This window comes from Ambystoma mexicanum, chromosome 4p (genome assembly GCF_040938575.1).
Source record: "Ambystoma mexicanum isolate Mex_15411 chromosome 4p, UKY_AmexF1_1, whole genome shotgun sequence".
In the NCBI taxonomy this organism is placed as follows: Eukaryota; Metazoa; Chordata; class Amphibia; order Caudata; family Ambystomatidae; genus Ambystoma; species Ambystoma mexicanum.
Genome location: NC_090927.1, coordinates 64,130,753 through 64,157,354, shown reverse-complemented (window position 1 = coordinate 64,157,354; position 26,602 = coordinate 64,130,753). Strand labels below are relative to the sequence as shown.

Genomic DNA, 26,602 nt, shown 5'->3' with positions numbered 1-26,602 from the left:
GTCCGATGGAGAGATGTCCCATAAGTATGGAGGAAAGGGGACTATGGACTAGGAGTAAGGTGGTCACTACGGTGAGTAACCTGGTAATTTACATCCACGTTCTATGGTTGGAAGCAGCCTTCTCATATTGTCCACCACCGATCTTCCCGGGACAAAGCTGACCTGATTTTCCTGGATCAAAGTAGTTATCACTTTCTCCAATGTTTTTGCCAGTACTTTGGCTACTAGTTTGCAGTCTGTGTTAATCAGGCTGATTGGTCTGTAATTTGCACAACAAGTCAGCGATTTATCCTTTTTCAGTATCGCAGTAATTAAGGCATGTCTCATCATTACAGGAAACATTCATCTGTCAAAGTCAAGGAACACATCTCGAAGCAGCTTGATTGCACCATCGGGTAACATTTTGAAGAATTCAACAGGAAGCCCTTCTGTACCTGGAATTCTATTACCATTTTAGAGCCGTTTGACCGGTAACAATGGGATTTTAATCCAGTTTAAAGCTGAACTTTGCTCACATGCAACTTCAGAACAGTATAACTTCTCATAAAAGTCCCAGAACACAATATTCATTTGGAAAACGTCACATGATCAGTTATGTTTGAGCTCTGCAATACTGCGCTCACACTCCTCAACCCTCAGCCTATGGGTAAGCAGTCTCTCTGCCTTCTCCCCTTGTTCAAAATGATGTATTTTGCATCTGAACAATGCGTATTCTATCTTATTAGAGATGCTTTTGTTTAACTCCTATTTTTTTTTTCTTTCTCGGTTGAGCTTGGACCTCAGTATTTCAGGTATTCACCTAATTCTGTTTCTTTTTTTCAAAGATCGAAAGGGATGTCTATAAAGACGCCGGAGGGGGGTGTCTGTACTTTCGCTCTCTATATGGTAGAGGAGAGGCACAGAGGACCCCAGCCAAGATTCTCTATTGTGGTAGCCATGGACGAGCAATCAAGGCCTAGCTTCTCAGGAGGTGATACGGGCTGGTTCTTAAGTACAGTGTAGTCCCCAAGCACCCACAAAGGAAGGTCCGCACACTGTATCGTTTAGAACAGTCTTTATATAATTAATATTCAAGGTTATGTACACTATCACAATAACTCACTTGTGCTCAGAAATCAACAATGGTAAATATATCCAGTTCTACAGTGGTACCACAACTGTTATCAGATCTCATTAAAGTGCACACGGTCCGAATGACACAGATCAAAATACAGGGAAAACCAGCAGTAGAGAGAGGAAGGAAAGCAAGATGGTTGAACAACTGGCAGAATACTGGTCACTATCGTTAAACACCGTTCTGTGTGGAGATCCCCCCCCCAACCAGGGCAACCTGTAGAATAAAGATACACGCCCAGTCCATATATTTTCCTCAACAGATTTCCCAATAGTTCTGCAACCCCAAAGTACCTGGCGTTGTAGCGTTCCTCGTCGGGGAATCGGGTCGTCGAGCGTTGGACGGAGAGCAGGTCGAGCTACAACGGTGAAGTTGCAGCTTCGTTCCTAGCGGTGCTTGTTGACGGGGAAGCGTAAACGTCCTGCAAGGAAGAGGCATGCGGGGCACCTCGGTGTCAATAATTCTGGACCGTAAAGAGTTTGAAGAACTGTGGCCCAGCAAGGGCGTCGAGTCTTCGGCATCTCTGTGGTCTTTGGGTGGCGGGAAACCCACCGGCGGATGCTCCTCGGTGCGTTACGGTCAGGCTTTTTCTAGCACGATACAGCGGCGACGATTCGGACGAGAGCATCCTTGGATTCGAAAGTTCTTAGGCAAAACGGGAGCACGGCGGCTCCGGTCGGCGACAGCGGTCGTCGACAGTGGCAGCCAACAGTCCGGCCGCTTCTCCGCAGCAGTCCCCGTCTCGGATCAGCAGCCTGTCTAAGGTCCGTCTACCAGGGACCTTTGGCAAAGATCAGCTGGTCCCTCGTAGCTCGGGAAGAGGGCTCCTTACCAGGTCCTCTCTGGGTCAGTCCTTGGAGGCACAGCAGCTTTCAGATTGTGAAGGAGAGCAACAGCAATTCTTCTCTTCCAGCAGGGCTTCAAGGTCAAGCTTCAGTTACTCCAGTTACTCGTCGTAGTGGATTTCAGCTTCTGAACACGATTCCTAGCAGTGAGAGGTCCCCAGATAAACTGTTGATCTCCCATTCATTCCGCTGGGTCATACTCAAGCATCCAATCACGACTAAGGGCATTCATGCAGGCAGGCAGCCAATCAGGCACACAGTGCATTCAGGCCATTCACTTCTCTCCAGACACTCACAACAAGTTGTGTATTGGGACAAGTACCCAGCCATTCAACATTCCACACTGCAGTCATACCGGTTTCAGGCAGGGCTGTCTCAGTCATTGTGTCAAACACCAGATACTAGACACCCACAACATAGAATGCGTATTTGTCACACACTCCATTCACCCAGGTCCCACCCACAGGCGTACCCACAACATACGGTTGTTGGGAAGGCTCCAGCCAGTCTGGTCAGCACTTCCCCACACTACCATATATGGAACTTCCACCCAACAGTCAGTCAGGGGGAAGGGACAGAGTCGGGGCTTCCCGGGACTTCGGGAAGATCAAGGTAACAGGCGATGGAAGGCAAGAGGCCACGGGGGCCATTTTGTCTTCATCAGGAATCTACCGATTCCAATGACAGAGACTGGGCATCCCAAAATGGAGGACGCCCAGGGCACCAGTCAATTCAGCACGAAGCTACCACCAGCCTGTACACTGCTCTGTGGGCCACCCACAGGTGCCCAAAAACATACACTAGGGGTGCAGGGTTGCACCCCTACCCATGGGTGCCATAAGGGCATCCCACAGATCTGTTCACCAAAACCAAAGGAGAGGGCTGCACCGCCAGGAGTCCCACATGAAATCCTGTGCGAAAACACGACAGAACACACGATAAAAGGCAGTAAAGGACAAGGATACGGAGGCCCTGTCCCTCCGATGCACTTCCAGCATCACAATGTCGACCTGGGCATGACTGTAACACTATCCCTAACTTGACCTGTAGTCTAGATACACAGATATTTTTTTCCACCAACCTAGTTGGTCGCTTATGTACAGCTCGTAATATTTATATAATCCCACTGCCTGCAGTGGTTTAGTCCATCTTCGACCATCAACTTGACGGCTGTTTCAGGGTTTCCTGCTTGCAGATGCCTCCACCCCGACTGCTCGGCGACTGTTGACCACGTGGCCTCTGCCTTCAGGCCCGGCTTTTACAGTAGGAAGAGTGGGCCCCTATTTTCTTGTTCTTCTCTTTGGGAATGTATTTCTTTCACCCCTCTTCTTTTTCTCTTGGTCTGGCTGCCGCTCAAATCAGCTATGGAGAGGACTCCCTGTGGTGGGCCTGCGAGGACAACATTTTAAAGGGAAACCCATTTTGGCAACCGTGGCTGGTGTTAACAGTGGTGATGGATGCCTCACTCATCAGGTGGGGAGCTCATACCAAAGGCCTGACAATCGGGGTCGATGGTCTCCATCAGAGTGCAAACTGCATATCAACCTGTTAGAGCTGAGGGCAACCAGACTAGTGCTGAAGGCCTTTCTGCCCTCTGTACAGGGAAAGAATGTCCTGATAATGACAGACAACACGGTGGCCATTTACTACCTCAACAAGAGAGGTGGTGTAGGGTCACGACCACTGTGCAGAGGCAATGCAGCTCTGGTTCTGGGCAATTCAAGAAGGAGTTTCTCTATCGGCAGTTCCCCCAGCTGGAAAAGAGAATACAGCGGCGGACGCTCTGAGCAGGCAGAGTAGTCTCCCACGAGTGCGAACTAGCTCAGGAAGTCCTTCAAGAGATCGTCACCCTTTGGGGGAACCCCTCAAGTAGATTTGTAGCGACCAGTGTGAACCGGAAGTGCGACCTGTTCTGCTGCATGGAATTTCCCCCAAGAGGAGCTCTATGGTACGTGTTCATAGTGGACTGGGAATTTCCACTCCTATACGAGTTTCATTGAGTCCCTGTCATTCCTCACATGATCCATGAGTTTAAGAAAGTTCAGGAAATCTGTGATCCTAATGGCTCGGGATTGGGCCAGAAGAACATGGTATCCGGACCTTCCGGACATGTCCATCTGCCTTCAAATACATCTTCTCTCACAAGGTCGTCTGGTTCTCCATCCAGAGGTCCAGACACTCAGCCTTCCCGCATGGTTTCTGAAATGCGAAGATACAACGATTAGGACCTCCCGCAAGATGTAATGGAGATTTTGCTTTCTGCCAGAAAGTCAGCAACTAACTTTGTACTGCTGCCTTTTTTACAGATTCTGCAGCAGGTGCCACGATAAGAATGTTGATCCATTTACATGCAATACATATGTGGTGTTATCCTTTCTGTTACAACTAGCTAATCTGGGGCTCCAGATTGGTACTATTAAAGGATATCTTGCGGCGCTTTCCATATTTAAGTGCACTTCTAAATAGGTATCTTACTTCAAAATTCTTATAATAATACATTTCCTGAAAGTATTAACTAGTGTTTTCCCTCCGATCCCTTTTCAAGTCCTGGTCTGCGATCTCAATTTGGTGTTCAAATGTATATGTGCTCCTTTCAAGCCTATACACTTCTGTCCTTTGAGGTTGCTAGCCGTAATAATCTTAGTGGCCATTACATCTGCCCGAAAGGGTGAGTGAACTTCAGGCTTTATCCTGCAAGCCTCCATACACTATTTTCTTTAAGGACAATCCTTAAGGTGAAACCCACCTTGTACCCAAAATTGTATCCGAATTCAATCAGGCTCAGAAAATAACATTACCATCATTTTACCCTCCTCCGCGCCCTTGGTAGGAAGAGGATAGGCCACACAGGCTTGATCCTAAACATGCACTAAGTTTCTATATCAACAGAATAAGACTAAGACAAGATGACCAACTGTTTGTTGGCTACACAGGCCACAGGTTGGGTGTAGCAACCACTAAACAGACGTTATCCAGATGGAGAATACTGGCAATAGCTGAATGCTACAGACTAGCGGGAAAAGATCCTCCAGAGGGCCTTTGGGCTCATTCGACCAGGGGCATGGCTACTTCCTCTGCATTACGGAGGGGAATACCAATTAAAGAAATGTGTGCGGCTGCCACATGGTTGTCGGTACACACTTTCAACAAACATTAGTTTGGATTCTTATTCGAGCCAGGAATGCTTGTTTGGTAAGGTAGTGTTGCGTTCTGTGCACACAGACCTATGATGACTCCTAAATTGTCATGAAAAATTCTGACTCCTCCAGGAATACTGGAACTGCTTTGGGACTCTTATCATAAGATAAGGAATACATGGGAGGACACAATCCATTCGAAGAGCAAGTTACTTACCTCCTGGTAATGTTCTTTCGACTCAATGTTCCTCCCACGTATTCCTTATCGCCCCTCCCAACCTACCCCGCATTAGAATTTCCTTGGCTATTGCAGTCTGCGCTCTCTGAGAATGAGTAACTGTCAGGTATGGGATAAATCCTGCATTTGTAATAACATAACTGAAGCCAAAGGACGCGGTACGCACTATATGTAACTTCGGTGATGTCAACATCGAGACAGAGGCCTCCGAGGGACATCGAGTTTATGGGCATCGACGCACAGTGCCATCTACTGGGAACATTTTCCGAAGCAGCTAAGCGGGATATTTGAAATATAAGATAAGGAATACGTGGGAGGAACATCCGGTTGAAAGAAAGTTACCAGGGGTAACTAACTTGTTTTTCTGGAAAGGGCGGTTACCTTCAAACTTCCACCACCAACGCGTTACTGTCCAAAGACGCTGGGATGCCAAAAGATGCAGTAGCGTCAGCCGCACCTACACACCGAAATCCTCTAGGCTGTCGTCCATGCTTTTGACGCTCTGCGAAAAGCTTTCGGCTACCTTTTCGACCGCCGGGAACTCCAGGGGAGCCCTCTTCTAAGATCTTACATAGGGGTTCACCCCCCTTCTGTGCAGCCCTCCCCTAGCCCCCTGACCCTTCAGCTTCCTAAGAATGGACCAGGGGGAGATTTGAGGAGTGGATGGCTAAACTGGCTGAATAAATCAACTTTTCAGGCCAGAATGATAATATCTTGGAAGAGGCATAGAGAAGTGGACTCATGCCCCATCCCCTCTAAATCCCAGAAATGTCCCTCCGCCGGTGCCCAGTTTCCCTCTTTGGAGGAACCACAGGGACACCACGTTAGATATCTTTGGGTATGACCCTGAGGACCCGGGTCAAGATGTTTCTTATGGGGGTTTTGACCTTCATGACCAAGACCCTGTGTGTCAGGATCCAGAGTGGGACCGGGTGGACGACCAGGGCTTGTGGCATACACCACCACAACGCTGACCCACGCGTCATCTGTCTGGATGCCCCCACTACTCCTCTGCCGAGATATTTGTCGCCAGTTGATGACCAAATGCTGTTTACTCCCTCCTGAAAAGGGCAGCTGACCATTTTAAGATCACTGCACACAAAGCCGCTGCTGACTCGCACTTCGTAGAGACATCGTCTAGGAGAAAGCTCCTGTTAGCCATGCCATTCCCTAATTAAACACCATTTAGAAACTCCTGGCTCCTTCCTTACTCTCCCCTTACACAGGCAGTTAATCCCTTTGTGGAAAAGATGTTTCGTCCAGCCCCCTACGGTCCCCTCTACATTAGGGGTCATGCCACACCTGACTCTTTGGTCGTAACCATCACTCGCAAGCGGGCAGGGCTACCACTGTTGTCGGCAGAATCCCATCCAGACAAGGATTGTAAAATGCTTGACTTCCTTCGTAAGCGTGACACTGCCTCTGCAGCTTACTGCTGGCGGTGATGGCTGGAGGCAGACCGGTTACCCAGAATATCCTGATGTGCCCCATGCAAGAGTGGCTCTTGAGCCAATGGTGTCAGGCCAGCGGTCAATGGGACGATCTAGTGGTTGTCTCAACAGTCCTCGTTCAGTCTTTGCAGTGGTGGTCAAGGGAAAACCTTCTGAAGGGAAAAACCTTCACCACCCCAGCAGTAGAAGCCACTCTTACCATAGACGCATCTGTCAGGGTGGGGTCTCACCTCCTTCAACAGATGGCGGATGCTCTCCATCAGTAGCGTCCAACCACATCAAGCTGTTGGAACTGCTTGCTGTGTTCAAGGCCCTGAAGGCTTTGCAGGCACACCTCCAGGGAAAGACAGTCCTGATCCTCACGGACAGCACCACGGCCGTGTACTACCTTAACAAACGGGGGCTCTCGCTCTCTGGGGCTATCAGATTGTCCCAGAACATCTGAAAGTGGGCACTCAAACACATGTTCCAGGGGAACTCCATCTTCTGGCAGACGTACTCCGCAGAGACGTCCCCCTACCCCTAGAGCATGAGTGGCGGCTACAAGAGGACATTTTACTCAACATCTTTGCAGAATGGGGCTTCCCAGAGATCGACTTGTTCGCCACCCTGGAAAATGTCCAGGCTACGCCTCCAGATACCCACAGAACTGCTCCGAGGGGAACAGTCTCTGGTTTACATGGTCCAGAAGATTTGTCTGTGCCCCCGCCACCCCACAGAATAGTGCACAAGATATACCAGGAACCAGTCATAATGATCCTGGTGGCCCCTATATGGGTCCGCCAGCCTTGGTTCTCCCATCTCATGACAATGTCAGTGTCCCCTCCCAGGAAGCTGCAATACCCATACAACATGCTGTCCCAAGATCAGAACACTCAACATAGCATCCTGGCTCTTGAGGTCAGAGTTTGGGGACCTTCAACTCCCTCACAGCTGCATGGACATACTCGGGGAGGCATGGAAACCTACCACCAGATATTGCTATTCCAGTAACTGGGAGTGCTTTGGTACATTCGTGTAATATCAAGGGAGTCAATCCTATTGAATGATCTCTTAAAGACCTTGTCCTTTACTTAACTCACCTGTTAGATTCAGGACTGGTTTTCAATTCTCTAAAGGTCCACTTAGCCGCTGTTTCGGCGTACACCACGTCCCAGAGCAAGGTTTCGTGGTGGGAAGTTCCTGTCATTAAAGCCTTTATGGAGGGGGTAAAGAGACTTCACCCTATCTCCAACCCAGCTCCCGGATGGGACCTAAATGTTGTCCTTACCAGACTAATGAGACCTCCCTTTGAACCATTGCACAAGGATAGCCTTAAGGCACTCCCCTACAAGACTGTCTTCCTAGTGGCCATTACCTCTATAAAGATAGTCCGTGAACTGCAGGCCCTTTCAGTTCAGGACCCCTTTGTCACGATACAGAAGGACAAGCTGGTTTTGCGAACACACCGATGCTTTGCGACTAAATTTATCTCAAAGTTCCATGTGCACCAGTCCATCGAACTGCCCACCTTCTTCCAAAACCCCACTAGCGTGGCAGAAAGGAGCCTCCACACACTGAATGTGAGGAGAGCAGTGATTTACTATCTGGAAAAAACAAAGCCACTAATAGAAACTGTTTTTTTGCTTCTCTGGCAGCTGGTAGTGAAGGGCAGTGGAGTAACTTTGTTGAAAAAGTTGGGGGGGGGGGGGGGACATGACAACTGAAGGAAAGGGGTGCGGCCAAGGGAGGGCGGATGGTGGCTCTGAGGGATCGTTTCGGCCAAATTGTTAAAGATATGGTTGAATGGTAGATTTGACCGAATTCAGTCACCACCATTAGTTCGAAGCCGAAGATGCCGAACATGAAGAGCAGGGGTGGCCCATGTTCGGCCGAGGGGGCCCATGTTCCGTATTTTTGGCTTTGGCGGTTGCAGGGGTGTCCGCCATTTCCTCAGCATTGGTGGCAGGGAACCCAAAAAAAAAGGGACGCTGCAGCGTCAGATCCGACCTGTGTTAAAGGGATGGCTCTAACGCTGCAGGTTACAGGTAGAGGCAGCAGATGGAGAAAAGTTAAGTAGGGGTGTTTATGGGTGTACTGGTGATTTGAGGAGGCATGGGTTTGTTTTTTTTTGTACCGAGGTAAAAACGTATTTGCAGCGAAAATAAATACGGTTAATTCTGCTGTGATTTTGTACGTCTGTCAAACAACCTAAACCCCTGAGGGATAGCACTAAACTACTACACCACAAGAGTCCATTGCTGATGCTCTGTTATAACTTTCATAAGACTGGTGGCTCATCATTAATATTCAAGTAGGCCCCCGAACATCTTCAGCCGGCCTGCCATGCACCCGGTCACACAACATAACATTCGCAAACTTAATTCCACTAGAACATCCAAACAATGCTTTATCATTCATTCAGACACAAAAGTCAACACACATATGCTTACACACCCTTTGACTCACAAAAAAATCCACCCAGCACCTCCACTGACATACACTGTGTGCAATTTTGGGCTACGTTGACTTGACCTAGCTGAACTATAAAGCCATGGTTCATAGGACCAGATTCACTGCAATGTCAGCATTTTGCCTGATTTTTCCTTCCATGCAAAGGCATAAAGCAGTGCAGCGGGTGACCAAGTATAATTGGTATAGATGTTTAAATGCCATATATCTCCAAACCTGGGTTCTGCACAGCACCTTATATGTCTACGTGCTGATAGATTTATTTCTACAAGATTCTGACTGATTCAAATTAAGGCATGTTTTCCTGTGTTCAAATGGCTCCAAGCAGTAGAGTACAGAGAGGGAGAGTATTAAGGGGGTGGTCAAGCTGCCCCCCGTAGCTCTTTTAAGAGCCAGACCGGGACATTTGTCATTGGGACACCTCTCCTATTTGGCACCTCAAAGAGGGTGCCCAACGGCAATGGTGTCCCGCTGGCAGGACAATGTGTGCTGAGCAATTCCTGCTCAGCACGCTCATTGTCCTGGCAGCAGGACACCTTACCTGTTCCGAATGGTAGAGGTGTCCCGCTGCCAGGACAATCTCCCATGGAGCTCTGTGCAGCAGAGGGTTCTCGCGTTGCTCTATATCAACACAATATTACAGTGTGAGCCATTAGGCACTGACGGCAGGGAGGCGGGTACTTCTGTCCCTTTAGAAATGTGAATGGGAGGGAGTGATCATAAGTGAGAAGGGTGCTTAATATTGCATGCTTTATGAAATAATAACCATGGCTTTAAAACCCAAGGAGAATTTGTTAGGCTCACATTAATCTGCGTGATGCTATTGTGACTATTACTGGCACGCCCTGTGTCGACGCCCATTTTCGAGTTTCGAAAAACAAACTGTAATACTCTGCAGCTTCCACTGGATGTTGGCCTATGCACAGCATGTGAATATAAGCAGATACAAGCATCAGAAATACGATTACAGTGAGTAATGTATCCCATATGTTATATGTATGATATAATTAATAAGCACATGAAATGTAAAGCAAAACCTTAATAAATGTCTATATCAACTAAGACTGGAAAGATGTGCATGGTCGCGTACATTGTCCACATCCCAGTTTCACCATTTAACCAAGTGTGTGATCCTGATCAAATTATTTAATCACATTGTGCCTTATCTGCAGCTCTCTAAGTGATGATTCTGATTCACTTCAAAGCTCATGTTAATGTATCATGCTATTATAATGGAAAACCCTAATGACTATAGAGTTGCTCCACATATAACAATAGTGCAATTTAGGAATTTTGCACCACAAAGTTATTTGTCACTTGGCTTATTTATGGCAACTTATTCTAAAGTCACTTCCAAGGTGCCTCCAAGTATCGAAGACTGATGATGCGCCTTGCAATGTCCTTTTCTGTGAAGTCACTTCTGTTGGTGCAATCCATATGCTAATTAGGAAGTTTGCATGTGTTTTGCCTCAGAGGGCTTGGACAGAGCTCACCAACAAACTTGCACAAACAAAATTAAAAACATATTTCTTTTAAAGTACCTCTGCTCTGCTTTCAAATGCCACCCGGGTCATGTCTCATGTTACATGGACCTAACTTCTACGCACTCACGCACCTCCAGACAGAAACCAGCAAGCTGAATGAGCTTCCTAGTTTCTGTCTGTGTGTCGCACGAATACAAAGCCGGAAAGCAATTCTCTGCGCCGTGACCCCTGGAAGTGCTGCTGCCAGTGTGACAGCACAGGTGCCAGGCCTTGCAATACCCAGTTCAGCACCATGGCTCCTGACTTTGAGTCGGGCCAGCCAGGATGAGGGACTGATCCATGCAGGGCATCCCAGCACTGAATGTGTTGCAGCGTGGCAGCCAGGCATCACTGCATTATGTAATGAGACAGCGCAAGCCTTGCTGGGCACCCCAGCCAGGCTCGCACTGTCCAATTACATAATTGATGATTGCGGCCCCCCTGCCCTCCCTCCAAAAGTTGAGGGGGTGGGGGGACAAAAAGGCATGCCATAGAAGTTGGGGGGGACAAAACTCCCTGTGCCCCCCTATAATTACGCCCATGGAGATGGGAATCCTGTTTCTAAAGCTATTTCGTGGTGGATCGTAAACTGCATCACACTGTTGCACTCTTTGCCAAGAGAGATCTACCCTTCACGCCTAGAGCTCACTCGACTCGGGGCACATGGGCTACCATAGCATTCATTGCAAATGTTCCTCTAGATTCCCTTTGCAAAGCAGCAGCCTGGAGTTCTGTACACACATTTACACAACATTACTGGCAAGATATACACTGTAGGTCTGATTTTGAGGTGGAACAAGCGGTGCCAAGACATCTATTTGGTACTGTTCCGTCAAACATCCCACCACCATCTCTTGGTACTGCTCGCTAGTCTTTGCACAGCATGTGACTCTAAGCAGATCCACAAGCATCAGAAGACATACATTACTCACCGTAATCATATTTCTGATGATTGTATCTGCTTAGATTCACATGTTCCCACCTTTCCTCCCCTCTTGGAGTAGAAGGAACATAGACTTCTTACACCTTCTCTCTTCTGTACTCACTCAGACTATAAGGCTCCCTGACGGCAGAAAAAAAAATAACCAGCGGCACCTCGATGCGCGAGGGATTTTGGGTACAATGCACATCACGTTAGGCTTAGTGTTAGTCACGTCCATGTCGACATCCCTTTTGATCTTCAAAAAAAAAAATGCAATATTCCACGATTACCACTAGATGTCGGACTATATGCGCAGCATGTGAATCTAAGCAGATACATCAGAAATGTTATTACAGCGAGTAAAGTAGGTCTTCAGGACCTGCGCTTCATTACACAGCTTCTTGATCTTTTTCTCTTCCTTTCCTAGAACGTTCAGATTTTGACATCAGCACACCCCTCATGCAGCATTTTAACAACTCCATACGGGTAGCTTTTTATAGGCTGTTCTGCTGTAATGAACACTGCCTGAGTTGAATACATGGCAGATTGTCAGCCTGTGGCCCAGGAACGTCGGGACCTGCATCAGCTGCTCTCCTTTCCGAAGTAGGGCCTGCCTAAGCCCACTTTCTGCTGAGACCTCAAGCTGAGTCTACTGACTCCTGACAAAGGGTTCCTCGCCACTTTGCTTGTTTTGTCCTGCGGATTGTTGTGCATTGGGGGAATTCCACCCTTCTCCCCAAGGGGGAAAGCCCCCTGTGAGGCCAGTGAGGTGAGTCTGCCCTACAACACCCTCACTAGTTGTTGAGGCAAGTGGCACCTCACTGAGAGAGACTCCCCCCTTTGGGGACACAGACTCCCCTTCCTCTGAGGGACTCCTTATAAGCATGATGGCATACACGCGACGAACGATTCTTGTCAAACATAACGACTGCGTCGAAGAAGAGGCTGAAGGATGCTATCATTCACGAGAAAGAGGAAATATCTCGCTAATAAAAACTGACCTATCCATCTGAGACGAGCGGATTGAAAGGAAAATACTTGTCATACACGGAAGGGTAATGAGTACGAAGAGATAGAGAGCCAGAGCCAGAGCGGTTAGTCTCCAAGCAGGGAGAAGTACCGTGCTGATATACAAGCCTAGGAAGAGATGGAGCCATCATGGGAAGCGGCACATGCGAAATCCAAACTTGCCAAGATGCAAGTAATTTAACGCTGAGCTGTCCCTGTAACTGAGAGCTGGAAGGAAGAGCAATCGGTAGTGGCTTGACCGTAAGAGCGCAGAGACCATTGGAGGCAGGAGTAAGCAACTCATGGTGGCAACAGTAAAGACAGACACAAGTGATCACAGTTCAATGGTGTTCATTAAAGTGAAAGTGCAAGGTGGAAAAACTCCTACGCTAAACTTAAATCTAAGATGGGAGCAAGCATTGACCTTCAAATGAAAATAAGGCACTCCTTGTGGCGTCTTGTCAAAGTAAAACAGCCTATACTAAAAAAAAATTCCTTACAGCTAATTACAAAAGTGTGGGATAGAGTTTCAATAAAGAAAGAAGTTTTCTCAAATAATAAGTCAGGATGTCCCTTCCCCACATTTTCAGCATGGGGCAAGCTGGGGCTCCTGAGCTCAGCACACACCCGAGCTTTCCCCAGCACAAGCTGACAGTTCTGCTCCAGCTATCAGTTTCTCAGATGGTTAAAGTCTCTTTTCAATAAGTCTTTTGCCTTTGAGGCCTGATATTCTAACAAATGCACAGTTCTGTTCTATGGATGCTTTGGGTGACTGTTTCACCCTTGGGGTCCCCTCTTCTGGACGCCGAGCCCTCACAAGATGTACTCAATAAAGCAACTTAGTTCTTTTCTCACTGAACGTCGGTTGATGACTTTTCACCCCTGGATCTCCCTTGACTGGGCTTAGATCCCAAATGACAAGTGGGACAGCTCACTTCTTGTCTTGCAATACGTCTTGTTTCATGAATCTTAAGTCTTTTTTAACACATCTCCAGGGTTCTCCTTGCTAGCCCCTTTTTTACATACTGTTCCTGCGCTCTTCACCAGGCAGGGTTCATTTCCCTTTCGCTTCACGATCGTCTCCCGGTCAAAGACTTTTGACTGTACGGAGGATTTTTACAGAACCCCCGTATGACCACTTTGAACCCTCTGCTCGCTTTTCTCCTAAGCCTGTCTGGTACCTGTAGTTCAACAATAGGGTAATCACCATGAGCGTGCACCACGTGGTGCCTGTTAGGGAGAATTCTCAGAAATGTGCCAATTCCCTCCACCTTAGAGACCCCCAGCAACTTTGCTGGATTTTGAGGAGTCGATTTTTTAACCTGGAGAGAGTGTGACCCTTTTTTACCACACTCTAGTGTATTTTTAATGGGATTTCTGAAGTTTGTGTTTCTTTTGGTTATGGAGCCTGACAAACTACATAGGCATCATCTTTTACATTGTGTCACTCTGCACCTCCAATGCAGTGGCACAGGGAAGTCTTAAATACCTTCTCTGGGATAAACTACTGTTTCCCAGAGCAGAAAAGTGAAATGGACTGTACTTACATTTGTAACTTTCTAGACCAGCACACACTATCTTACAATAGGCTGCTGGAGGGGCTACTTAGTATCCCCTTTTGTCTAGCTTCCCATGTAACATTTTTGTTACCCTTTCCTCGCTGAATGGCTGGTGGCAGTGGTTTACTTTTAACTACCGTGGTGTGCATTTACTGCGGGTTGCGGTCGCAGCTGCAGTAAAGCACCCAAGGTTGCCATTTTTGTCAAAATGGCCCCAGTCTTCATTTTTCGCCATTTCTTTGTGGAAAGGTCCTTCTTAAGATGTACTCTGTGCACCAAACCAGGTTTGGTCCCTTAGCCTTTGGCAGGATTCACGATCCAGGGTGTCTGGCGGGGGCAGGAAGTGAGGGAGGTGCCCGAAACTCCCTGTGCTTAGTCTTCTTCTAGGAGACCCAACAGTGACTGACAGCTAGGCTTGAATTAATGGGAGAAACCTGAATAAAAGGCGAGGCTTTTGGCTTGCAAGGCAGAGTTGACCACTGGAACGAATGAACCGAAGAACTTGAAGAGGACATCTGCTACTACTCCTGGACCGTTGGTTTGCCCGGTGAAGCCCTGCTGCTGTGCTGAAACTCCAACTGCGTATCGACGGAGAAGCCCCTGCAAGGCCGACTTCTCCCCTTGAGTTGGTGGGACCAATTAGCTCCAAAGTAAGCCACTTAGACATCTTCTCGAAGCTGGTTGAATTAACACACAGTTGCTGCTGGAAACCGAATACCCAGGGAGAGGAACACCAGATTTTGTGCGTTGCTTTTGCATTGGCCAAGAGCTCCAAGACCAGCCTCCATACTCCCACGAAGCAGGACTGACCGAGGCTGAGCCTCCTCAACATAGTGTGGGACCCCAGAAGCAAGGAAAGTCCATCTCGACACCCAGGAACTGCAGTGTTGTGCGGTAGTCGTGAGGAGCTGAAACACCAAAAAGCCACTTGTTTGAAGTTTGCCAGTAGCGACCATCCCATTGCAGTGCAGGAGTCCCCAGAAGTCCTCCCTCTTGTCCCCACGACTGAGGTCCAGGAGCAGTGAGATCTGTAGAGCTGCACAGCAACAAGTGTCATCTGCTGCACTTTTTTGTCATTCTAAAGGTACTGTAAAGTCTGAAGGAACTTACCCCTTATTGTAGAGTTGCTTGCATCTTCTACTACTCACAAGTCTAAACAGCTTGTGGCCATACATTGATTCTTCTTTTCTTCAAAGACTTCTAAAACATTGTGCAAAGATTTTTTTCTACTTACCTACCATAAGTGCTTCAGCTCATATAGACTTTCGCCCGTTGACTTTGGCTTACCATGTTATACTGAGTGACTCTGCTTAGGGGATCCAAAAGTATTTGCCTACTTAAGAATATTTGTGATCGCTTGTTTGTTCTAATAACCTTTTCCTTTGACCAATTCCTAAGAATGTTCTAAATGCTACAATAAGATAATAATGTCCCCAGCACCCTAGCTATTGAAGTCACCCGAGGGTGTAGATTGTGACTGTGGGCCATCGCAAAAGGGTGTTTACTGATTTAGAAACTAAGAGTGTGTAGTTTTGAAGTGTATTTGTTTGTTGCTTTTATATTGCTCCCTTCTGAAGATGGCTTATTCTAACTGACTGATGAATAATTGTTTATTCAAGAAACATTGTGTGTAAGTGTTTATTTGAATACTTGTCACTGTGAATCTCAGTGTAACCCCCCTACAGCTCACATTGACCCCTCTTGAGATACGCCTGGCTGCTTAACATGCTACCAACCTGTGTAGTACAGACTTGTACCAAAGGTTGGGTTTCTATTGCCGGAAGGTCAGGGTTGTTGTAGTGCGCCCAAAGGGTACTGCATACAATCGTGCCTAACAGAGTTTTGGAATATTTTTTGTGATAAGATGGGGGAAAAGGTTTTTAAGGAAGGGGGATACCGCATCTCGCCCGTCGGTGTCCCAATTCCCAAGGACCCCCATCCAGGTGATGCTCCTGCACTGATCCACCCCCAGGAACTGTATCCAAAAGCGATAGCCGTTTCCTGGCCACCTGGATGACACCTTCCGGTTTCCCCCACAGGCTTCTGGACATGACGTGGCTCCCTGTTGAGATTCCAGAGAGAATTGAAGTGCAAGGACCGCAGGTAAGGGTCGCCGAGCAAGCTGGCTTGCAAGCGCAGCGAAGAACCGCAACCGATGCCAGACTGTAAGAGTCCCAGAACAGTTACAAAAGAAGAGAGAAGGTAACTGGTTACTGGGATGCACGGGGAGAATAACGAAGAGTATAATATGGAACAAATAAGTCGTCCCAGTACAAATAAGAAAGAAGAGTTACTAAATGTGAACTGTGATGAAATGAATACAAAGTCCATGACACTCAGTGAAGGAGAATTCGATACAAAAGAATTACCATTGTTAAAGGTGAACTGTGATAGTTGATGGAAAAGAACAAGATTGATCCCTGGAGGGGATCAAAGTAGAAATACTAAACATTTACCGAATGCAAACATTTATAAGGAAGGAAAGAAGAATGTTCCCAGAGCGAGATCTGCATGGAAGAGCGAGAAATCCTATAAATGTGGATATAGGAGAAGGAGACCGAAGTAATTATAGAAAGGAGTGAACAATAGGATGTATTCCTATACTGTAAAGGTTGGAAAGCATGCAAGATGCCAAAAATAAATGTGTGAAACAAAGGATAAATTAATAAACAAATCAGAAATTAAAGGCCGACAAAGCCTATATAACCAAACAAGTGGCACAAGGTAAGGACTTGTCCAAAGTGGGATACAAACTGTGTAAGCTGATGGTTGCCAAAGAAAATAATGTATCAAGAGAACAAGTGCTAGAAGCACGAAGCAGGAGAAAGGAGTCCTTCTGTTAAGATAAGCAATAGGGACACATTATTCTTTAGTTAGCGAACACCCCGTAGTGATAGGGATAGCTAGGCCTTTTTTACTATTATTTAAGAAATTGGACCTCAGAATATGCATCCTCCTTCTGACCTGTCGCAGGATCCATACTCTTTGTGGGTGTAATGGGAGGAGTGGTCACCATGGTTGCTGTACTAGTTTGTGTAGCCCATTCTTCTGAAGTCCTTCTGGAACCAGATCCACACCAGAGATTAAAATGGCTGTTTGGCTGGACCTACAAACACCTCCAGCCACTGTCCCTGCAATTTCTGGACCGCCAGTTACAGGACCAATGACATAAGTAAGCAGTCCCAGCGATTCTGTAATATGTAGGGGTGATGTTTCTAGAATGAGTTTGGGGTGCAAGTTTACATACCATTCTCGGTGTCCCACATCCCATAGGGATTTCTTTGGTGTGACGTCCTCTCCTTAAGACTATCCTTTCCTGGCCACGGAAGGTGTAGTTCTGGCTTAAAATTCCCTCCTGGTAATGCCTAGAGTGGTGGAATTGAGTTTGTATCCATACTTTAACTGTAAACACTTTTCCGAACCGTGTGCTTTTAATTCACATTTTTACTTGCTTGTTGGCTGAGGCCAAAACATGTGCAGCGAAACTTTTAACACTTCATAGCCCCCATTCCTCTTCCCAAGCACTTGTACAGGGATCAAACTCTTGAATTATAAGGCAGAGGCTATTTTCGGTTTTAACCATTTTTATTGACCTCTTTACTAGTTAGTTTGACTTTGCCCTTGTTGAATTGCTTATTTTTGTATTAATTGTAAAGTATTGTGTAGTCTCCCTTTGCTATTACTTACTATGTACCTATACACAGTTCGAAATTGATATTCAATGAGCAGGAGCTAAAGCTAGGTCCTCGGTGTTGGGCATCACTGTGCAGCCAGGAGCTACCTCCTGAGGAACCTCTGAAGTACAAATTTTACTTCTGGAGGAGCGACCAACATTTTAATAATTTTTTGCACCTTATGTATGATGCTACTAGATGTATCGTCATTTTTCTTTATGTACATTCTCAAATACTACGTTATTGTGACATATGTATGATTGGAAGGTACCAGTTGGCCTGGGGAGCCAAAAAATATCTCCTGGTAGCTACTGATTTCCAGCAAACCAGGCTCTAGTCTAGAAGCAGGATCTAAATAGCTCCCAGCTATTTCAAACCTTGGATATATAAGTTTGTGGTATTATCCGTAGTATCCTTACATTTTACTTGAATGTTTGCTTGGGCCCAATAAGTTGGATATTTTTATACTTCTGTGTGGCAATCGGACTGGCTGTGTTAACTGATCATATATTAAAAAACTGATCTCCTAAGTCTGCCTTACTGCTCTGCTGTCATGATGCCTACCCCCAGGCATCCGGACCAAGCCCATCAGCCCTGGGAGCAGGCATCTAGACATTTAGTAAAACCTGAGCAGCCCCGGCTAGGGGCTATCTGGGTTCAGTCCTGGCGCCTTAGGCGCCAGGCTCATAGTCATTACTTACCTCAGGCAGCAAATGACTCCAATCCAACATGAAACCTGAAAGGGACTATTTTTTACTCAGGTGTGGTTCTAAGGACTTCTTACCTGGGACTACTTTTGAGGCTATTTCGCGTTATTCTGCATCCAGCAGCGTAACGCTCACCATGCCTGCAGCCTGCATCCAGTCTTCTGCCACGCCCGCCTCGAATCCGGAGCTCCTAAAACAAAGAGGAAAAAAAGGGACAAGGTTAGAAAATGAACTTATTTCTATCCCACACCTGATTCTGGATCCATCTTGTCTCCGGACCTGTAAAGAACATAATATCTGCACGCGCCGCACCTCCAGCTGCAGCGCCGCGCCATACTCACCAGTCTTCACTGCATCCTTCGGGTCGGCGCTGCCTCCATTTCTTCGCCAAACTTCGGCACCTAGGAGACAAAAGAAAACCACAAGGTGAGCCGAGGGAACCAACAAATATAATTCTTACCACCATAGACTTACCGGATTTACCACCGGAGGCAACCTTTTGTGACTCTCCATATTTTCACGTGTCGCATCTGTAAAGAGAGACAAAACACGTTTCCACGTGCAACATTTACCGGACAGCGCCGGGTAATACAGACTCTTACCTGAGCGCCACCAGCTGCCACAAGAGCACCTTTTCACGAGCCAGCTGCAAGACAAGAAAGGAAGGGGGGAACAAGAGTGAACATCGGACATATTGAACTCTATGAACTTAATACTTACTGTTCCTCACCAGGAACCTCAGAGTCAATACTCTCCGGAACTCTCCTGAGCCTTCATACCAGTGAAGTAACTGGAATCAACGCACCCCTGCAAATCCACCCAGGATGGAGAGCTCATCTTTCAAGAATATAAGGTGAGATTGCTGTGAGGGCATTTCGGAGGTGATTAGTTGGGGAGGACTGTGGGGGTGCCATCACTTAAACCCACAAGTGGCTAAATCCATCTCTCCACTTGCAGGAGAATATTTCTACGGGTTAAGCAGACAAGATTAGGAGGGCAGATCCAGTCAGCCATCGCTGCACTACGCATCACGTGGGTGGGGACCGCAGCTGTCCGGGTCCGACTGACGCCCCTGTGGGAGCCAGGTGAGCGTAACATCAGCCCACGCTACTTTGGGAGAATTTGGCACGATGAATGTCAAAAGCCTTTACTAATCCAGTAGTTCGTAGTTTGGCCTCTTAGAACCCTCATGCAGGGATCTGTGAGATTTGGCCGGGGCAGAATAGTTTGCCGCAAATTTGACTAGTCAATTTTGCTGTGAAACCAATTTTGCCGCGGCCAAACTCCACATATCTATGCCCCCCAATACATCTCCACCCTCTCCCCCCTCTCCCCCACTTACTTTTGCACATCCGTTTCCTTCTGACCCTGCAGCATCAGTTCCGTCCCTTTTACACGGGTCGGATCAGATGGCGCAGGGTCCCCTCTTATCTTTTTTTCCCACTGCTTCCAATCCTCAGGAAGCGGGGGACACCCCTGCTACCCACCAGAGCCATCACTGCTGAACATGGGGATTGGGGGACACCCGCGCAACCCCCGCTCCCCATGTTCGGTAGAGATTACCCAATTTGATTTTAATCGATTTCAATGGTACTGGCCAAATTCGCCATATGTGCCATTCGATCAATTAAAATTTATCAAATTATGCCTCACGAAGTACTGGGTCTGAATTCCCTCCTAACAGTCGGATTATATTTGTGCCTCTGGAGATTCCTTTCTGTTGAGTTGGTCGGATATCTTCGCCTATGTTTTTCCTCCCCTTCTTCACAAAGCTCTATGCAAGTTGAAGGTGAACAGATGTTGGCTACTGTTGATTTATTTCCAACTGGACGACTACATTTTTTCACCCAGCCCTTCCTGCTCAAGCACAGAGAAAGCCTGCTTTCACAACTACAGGGAAAGATTCTGCACCTTAGCCCTTATCTTTGAGCTAGGCAATGTATCTGAAGAGCTGGTGTTTTGGCATTTGGGGTGGCCGGGTGACAATCTCAAGGCCTAAATTCAACCAAAAGACACTCTACAAGACTAGTACGTAAGCAAAAGGCTAGAATGTTGCTAATGGTCTCTGTCCAGTAAAGAGGGTGCCATCACTTGTCCAAAGTCTTTTACTTCATGTCACATTTCTCAAATTGAGTGAATCTGGTTGAGCCCTGCAGTCCCTCCCTTACATCTGTTGTTGTTCACATAAACTCTGACATAGGCCAAGATGTTCTCTTTGCAGAGTCTGATTGCCGATCTCCAATTTGAAGGTCTGCACAGACTGTATTGCTCAGTGAGGATGTCCATTCTTTCCCCTGTATGTGGTTCTGTCAGCTATGACTCTGCACCTTCGGGCCTTTTGCCACATGATCTCAACGTCTTGACCTGGAAGACTACTTGTTGGAAGCCCTTCAACCTGATCTGTGTGAACCAGTACCAAGCCTTGTGGCGTAAAGTCCTTTTACAAATCTACACAAGGACAAGATGGCTCGGTGGATCTTGTTTGAAACTGGTTCCAGTCCAGTAACTTAGTTTCGAGGGGATTGGGTCCTCCGACGTATTCCCTATCTATGACAGATAATGTCCACAGCTGTGCTGCGGACATTATCTGTCATAGATATGGAATACGTCGTCGGACCATCCCATCGTAAGAACGTTACCAGGTAAGAAAGTAACTTGTTCTTTTGGATGCATTCTTTTAATTCCTCCTTTCACAACAGTAGACTCCTGTTTCGCACTTGTGTTCAGTGTGTACATTTACCGGTTTAGAATAAGCCAGAGAAGGAAGACTTTGTTTAAAGGTTGATGGGGCATGGGCACATGAATTCTTTCCCCGAGAACATATTTCTTTTTGTGGGAATGCTTTCTGCATCCTTTCAGCTTCAGAGGATGGGTTTGGAAAGAATGCCTCATCTGGTTTCAAGAGGTTCTCTGGTGTGTGAAGCCATCTGCTCATATGCGCTAATGGTGTGCAGCGGCCTCCCAGACCCACATTGCGTCCAGTGGTTCATGGGAGCGGTATGAGGGCAGATTGAGAGCAGAAACAGTAGGTTGGTGGCTTCTGTATTGGTCATTACATGCCAAGCGGGAGGACAGCAGGCACCAGAAGAGGCTGGGTAAGTGAAGGCGGCAGCGGCGGGGGCATAGGTAAAAGTGAAGGCCAGGCAGGGACTCCATGTTGGGATACAAGACAAGCTACTTTATTGGCATGACCAGTTGGAAAAATGTAGCCAAATCAAATGCATGCTATCCATGAATGTTCATGTTGGAAGGACCTTGTTTGAATTTTCATCCAGGGTTTGCTAGGTTCTGTAGTTGCTTTGGTCATGGTTCGGCTGAGGTTGCGCTGTTGCCTCATGTTTCTCTTGTTTGAAGGACCTTGTTTTCATGTTCATTGATGGTTTGCTAGGTTCTGTAGTTGCTTGGGTCAGGGTTGGACTGAGGTTGTACCGTTGCCTCACTCCTCTGTCTTGTTAGAAGGACTGTGTTTGCATGTTTGATGGTTGGGTAGGTTCTGTAGTTGCTTGGGACAGGGTTGAACTGAGATTTTACCGTTGCCTCACTCCACTGTCTTGTTAGGCCTGTGTTTGCATGTTCGATGGTTGGATAGGTTCTGTAGTTGCTGGGTCCAGGGTGTCCCCATCCATTGTTATACATGAGCCGAACCCTTCAGACTAATGTCTGGGGTGTGCACTGACTGGAGAATATTGAATAGTTTCACTGCTCCTATTTGAATTCGGTATGAGCTATGTTTGGATAGCCCATTTGGTATTGTATTTGGCCAGGCGTTCTTTACTTTTAGTTTTTGGATGCCTTGTTTTAATTCCCCAGTTGTTAGAGGTTTATCTCTGGGGTTTTGCTTGTCTTTAATAAGGAGCTTGGGATTTGTCAGAACAGTTTTCGTGCCGTCGGAGGTTTTCAGCAGAGATGTATTTGTTTAGTTTTCTGAAGTAGTATGTCCATATTTGATGATTATTAATTGTTGTAGCTTGTTTCTTGTTTGCTTTAAGCTTTCCCCACAGTTCCCAGAAAGTTGCTGTCGGTTGCAATATTTATCTGAGCGAGTTTCCCTTTTTAATGTATTCCTTTTTTTAAATTATACTTTATTGTTAATTTGTATTCAAAGTGTGCAAAGATGTATTTGAGCAAAGCCCCTGGTTCATGGAGTCTTGATGTTTTAGGTCAGACAGGTTTTTACATACGTTTCTCCGTTTTATACATTAGTTCTGAAACCATCCAGTTGTTTGTTGTGTTTGATGCATTTACTTTTGTAGATGAAGTTCAGTCTGTTTATATTCCAACAGTGTGATTTATATGGGCTGAGGTGTGGTGTAGGATTTGAGGAAGCTACTGAACAGCTTTATTGGTTCATTGGAATGGAATTTACTTTAGTCTTTCCAGTGAAATGTTGAAGGTGTGAACTTTCTTTGGAGTGACTGTTCTCGTTTTGTCATTCAGGCCTGTTTTTAATGTCTAAAACTAGTTGACGTTCTGAATGGCGATTGTTCTTTGACAATTCACCCCCTCCAAACTGAATGGCTTCTGTCAGTGGTGGCATAATCAATTACGCTGCCAGCCTGAGTTGAATTGAAAGCAAATTGTCTGAAGGCATCAACTTTTGTCCTCCCTTTTAGGGGTTGCAGACCTACACTCTTGTTCAGGTCTAACCTCCAGTTAGTGGTGCAGTCATAGCAGTTCCTGAATGTTAGTGGGTATCCTGGTAGGGTTCCGCCATGAGATTAAGGCCCTCAATACGAGTATGACAGAGTGGTAAAGGTTGATGGTAACGGAATTGCCACCACTTTTACTGCTCCTCCATATTCCGAGTTTGGCCTTGGAGTGGATGATTTACCTCTCACAAAACTCATGCTGTAAGTAAATTCTCCAACTTCCCCCGAAATATCGGTGTAATTACCGCCAGTGGTAATTATGCCAAAATCCCCCTGGAGTCACATGGACTCCAAGAAATGGGGACTAACTCCACCTAGCACCACTTATAATGTGGCAGTAAATCCACAGAGTAAATGGCGGTAACGGTAATTGTTTGGTGGTATTCCGTCAGATTTACTGCTGGAATATCGCCAAACTCGTAATGAGGGCCCTAGTGTTTGCTTCCTTGGTTTGAGATAGTCGTGGCCTGAACTTGTATGTTTATTCGTATGCCTGTAAAAGGTAATTTTTCCCTTTATTTGAAACAGTTTCAGATGGAATCCTTACCTAATCTGAATCTATGTAGACTGGTCTGCAGGGAGCTGTAAAATGCACAGAGTTAAATATCTGATTATTGTGGCCGAACGGGTGGGGGTTTTACTTTTGGAGAGTTCTGATATGTCTTCCTTATTCCATGCCAGAATCCCCCAGCTGGGGCAAGGAACTCTTTATCGCTGTGGGCAATCTTGGGTGGAACCAAGATGTGGCAAGCAACTCTCTGTATCCCTGTGGGCAGTCTTGGGTGGAACCAAGCTGTGGCAAGCAACTCTCTGTATCCCTGTGGGCAATCATAGGTGGACCCAAGCTGTGGCAAGCAACTCTCTGTATCCCTGTGGGCAGTCATGGGTGGTCCCAAGCTGCTGCAAGGAACTTTCTCTATTCCTGTGGGCAATCATGGATGCTTCCAAGCTGGGGCAAGGAACTCTCTGTATCCCTGTGGGCAGTCATGGATGCTCCCAAGCTGGGGCAAGGAACGCTTTATCCCTGTGGGCAGTCATGGATAGTTTCTTGATCAATACAGGTATCCTGCAGAATTAGAATATCATGGTCCAACACACTTTGTAGGAAGTCTTTATAATTGTGTTTCTACCTGAAATCCGAATATAGATGCTTAACCCTGGATGTTTCAACTTATGAATGTGAAAGATGTCATGATTGGGGTCTAGGGTCGAAGAAGGCAGCAAGACACATTCAAGTTGGCGATGCATAGGCTTCAATAGGAGGGGCCCACCGTTTAACAAGCTGTGATGGTACTACTGTGTTAGAAAGATTGCCCTGTATTTCCATGCTGGTGCAAAGACATGGAATTCCAAGGACATATGCTTTTATCAGAAGTTGGCAAACTTTTGGCTCTCCAGATGTTTTGGACTCATCTCCCATCCGCTCTAGCCAGAATATATTCAATGGTGAGGGCATCATGGGAGTTGTCCAAAACATCTGGAGAGCCAACAGTCGCAGACCTCTGTGTTATCTGTTGTACAAACACCTACCTGGGCTACTCGGCATCCATTGCTACAGGAATACATGTACCAGATTGGAAGCCCTTTGTCGCTTGGCTGAATGTAGTGTCGCTGCTATCATCTCTAGCCTTACCAGTCTATGCCAGGAGTAGCCTTACCAGTCTATGCCAGGAGTCTCGAGGATGAGGGGCAGGACTTCTCAACGAGTACAAGTTACTCCACTGCATCGACTCTTGTCCTGGGAGATTGGGAGCATTCTCTGGGGAGGGGGCTTGTCCTGTCTGCACGTGTGGTGGGAGTGGGACTGCGGTATGGACGTGCTTGCATGGATAACGGGGGCACAGGCGGCAAATCATCTGCATACACGCTTCCGCAGCTGTTCCTAGTGCTTTCCAAATGATGCTCCGAGTTCGCTGCTGTGGAGGGGCGCGATGGACTAGCGGTAAGCGAGTGAGTAATGGATACTGTTTTACTCCTTGCACTGCCAGATCATTCGTTCGTCAAGCCCGATATCCTCTTGCGGATCCAGCAGATTGAAGAAACCGTGGTTCCAGAGCACTGGGTCTTCGAGGCAACTGTAAGCAGTCCAGCACCCTGTGAGTATTTCAAGCTTTGAGTTCTAGATATGGTGGGGCGACATTAACAGTAGCACCCACCACAACCACTCTGAAACGAAAATCGAGTGTACTTAGCAAGTTGCAAACTTTCTAATGAGATGCCCAAAATATGAGCTTGTTCTTCATGTATAGAACAAATGATGCCACATTATGCTCAAGGATAACGTTTAGATGCCCCCTGCCCCCAATCCCCCACATCCTCTCATACCTGCCACATCCCATTCACTTTCTTTCCCCCAGATTGATCTGGAAGCAGCCCAGTAGAAAACACCAATGCATGTATAATGTAAATGCTAATGTGTGGACCATGAACCTAAATGGTTTCCCTCCTCAATTGCAGCCCTTCTCCTAGCCGGTGGTGGAAATGGAAAACACGGAAAGGTGGATCTGACGAGGGCCGAGCAGGGGGCGGGTTTGGCATTTGAACTCAGCTCAAAAGTTTAAAAATGGGGCAATTTCGTTCATGCTGCTTCTTTCCAAATTCCACACTGTACATCTTTAATGACTTCCATGGCAGTGGTGCATCCAAAATACTGTTGGTAATGCAGTGATTTTTAGTACATTAACGGATCCATAGACACGCTCTACAGTAGATGGTTACCAGGGTAGCTCAGCAGGTTGAGACACCATTGTTGAGATGTTATATATTAAAAACTGGTTGTTAATCATATGACTTTTTGCAATTCCTTGCTATAAAATGTGTTTGGCCAGGGGGTGTGTTGGACTAGTTGCTTGCTTATATTCAGGGCGAAGGTGGAGGTATTTCTGCCCCTGGAGTGAAAATCAAAAGTTGGCACCTATGAACCCACATTTTAATTTCCTAATAAATGCTTCTGTGGTGCCGACCAGTTATTTATGATTAAGCAGTTTGACAAGCATATGACATCTTTATAAATATAACCTGTTCTAAAACACAAAGGAAGGGGCACCAAAATTACAGGATATTTATATGGTAGCCCGACAAATAAATGAAACCCATTTCATAGAAAACTAGTGAATGCACATTTAAGCAGCATTTTTGAGTTTGGAAATTACTTTTATTTTTCTATGAAAGTGTATGATGCACATTTGGAAACCAGTGTGCCCAGCGTGTAGAAAACCTGCTTTTGACGGTGATTGCCCCACCCCCATCACCACAGTGATGGTCCTGGCCCAATAATTCCCTTGTCCCCTTCAGGCCAGAAGAAATAAAACCGGCCAGTAAATA

The 26,602-nt window shown here is 46.6% G+C and overlaps 1 protein-coding gene across 9 annotated transcripts in view; it reads left to right on the top strand.

Annotated features, from left to right (window-relative positions):
• The window catches only part of LOC138452992 (zinc finger protein 383-like), a 700,934-nt gene that overhangs the window by 275,824 nt on the left and 398,508 nt on the right, over positions 1 to 26,602 (top strand). For 8 of the 9 annotated variants that reach the window (XM_069605389.1, XM_069605380.1, XM_069605381.1 and 5 more), the window contains one exon: positions 25,267 to 25,374. The exons of the other annotated variant lie outside the window; for it this stretch is intronic. In XM_069605389.1, the coding sequence (XP_069461490.1) occupies positions 25,267 to 25,374 (108 nt within the window). The remainder of the gene's footprint in view (positions 1 to 25,266; positions 25,375 to 26,602) is intronic. 9 annotated transcript variants of the gene reach the window in all.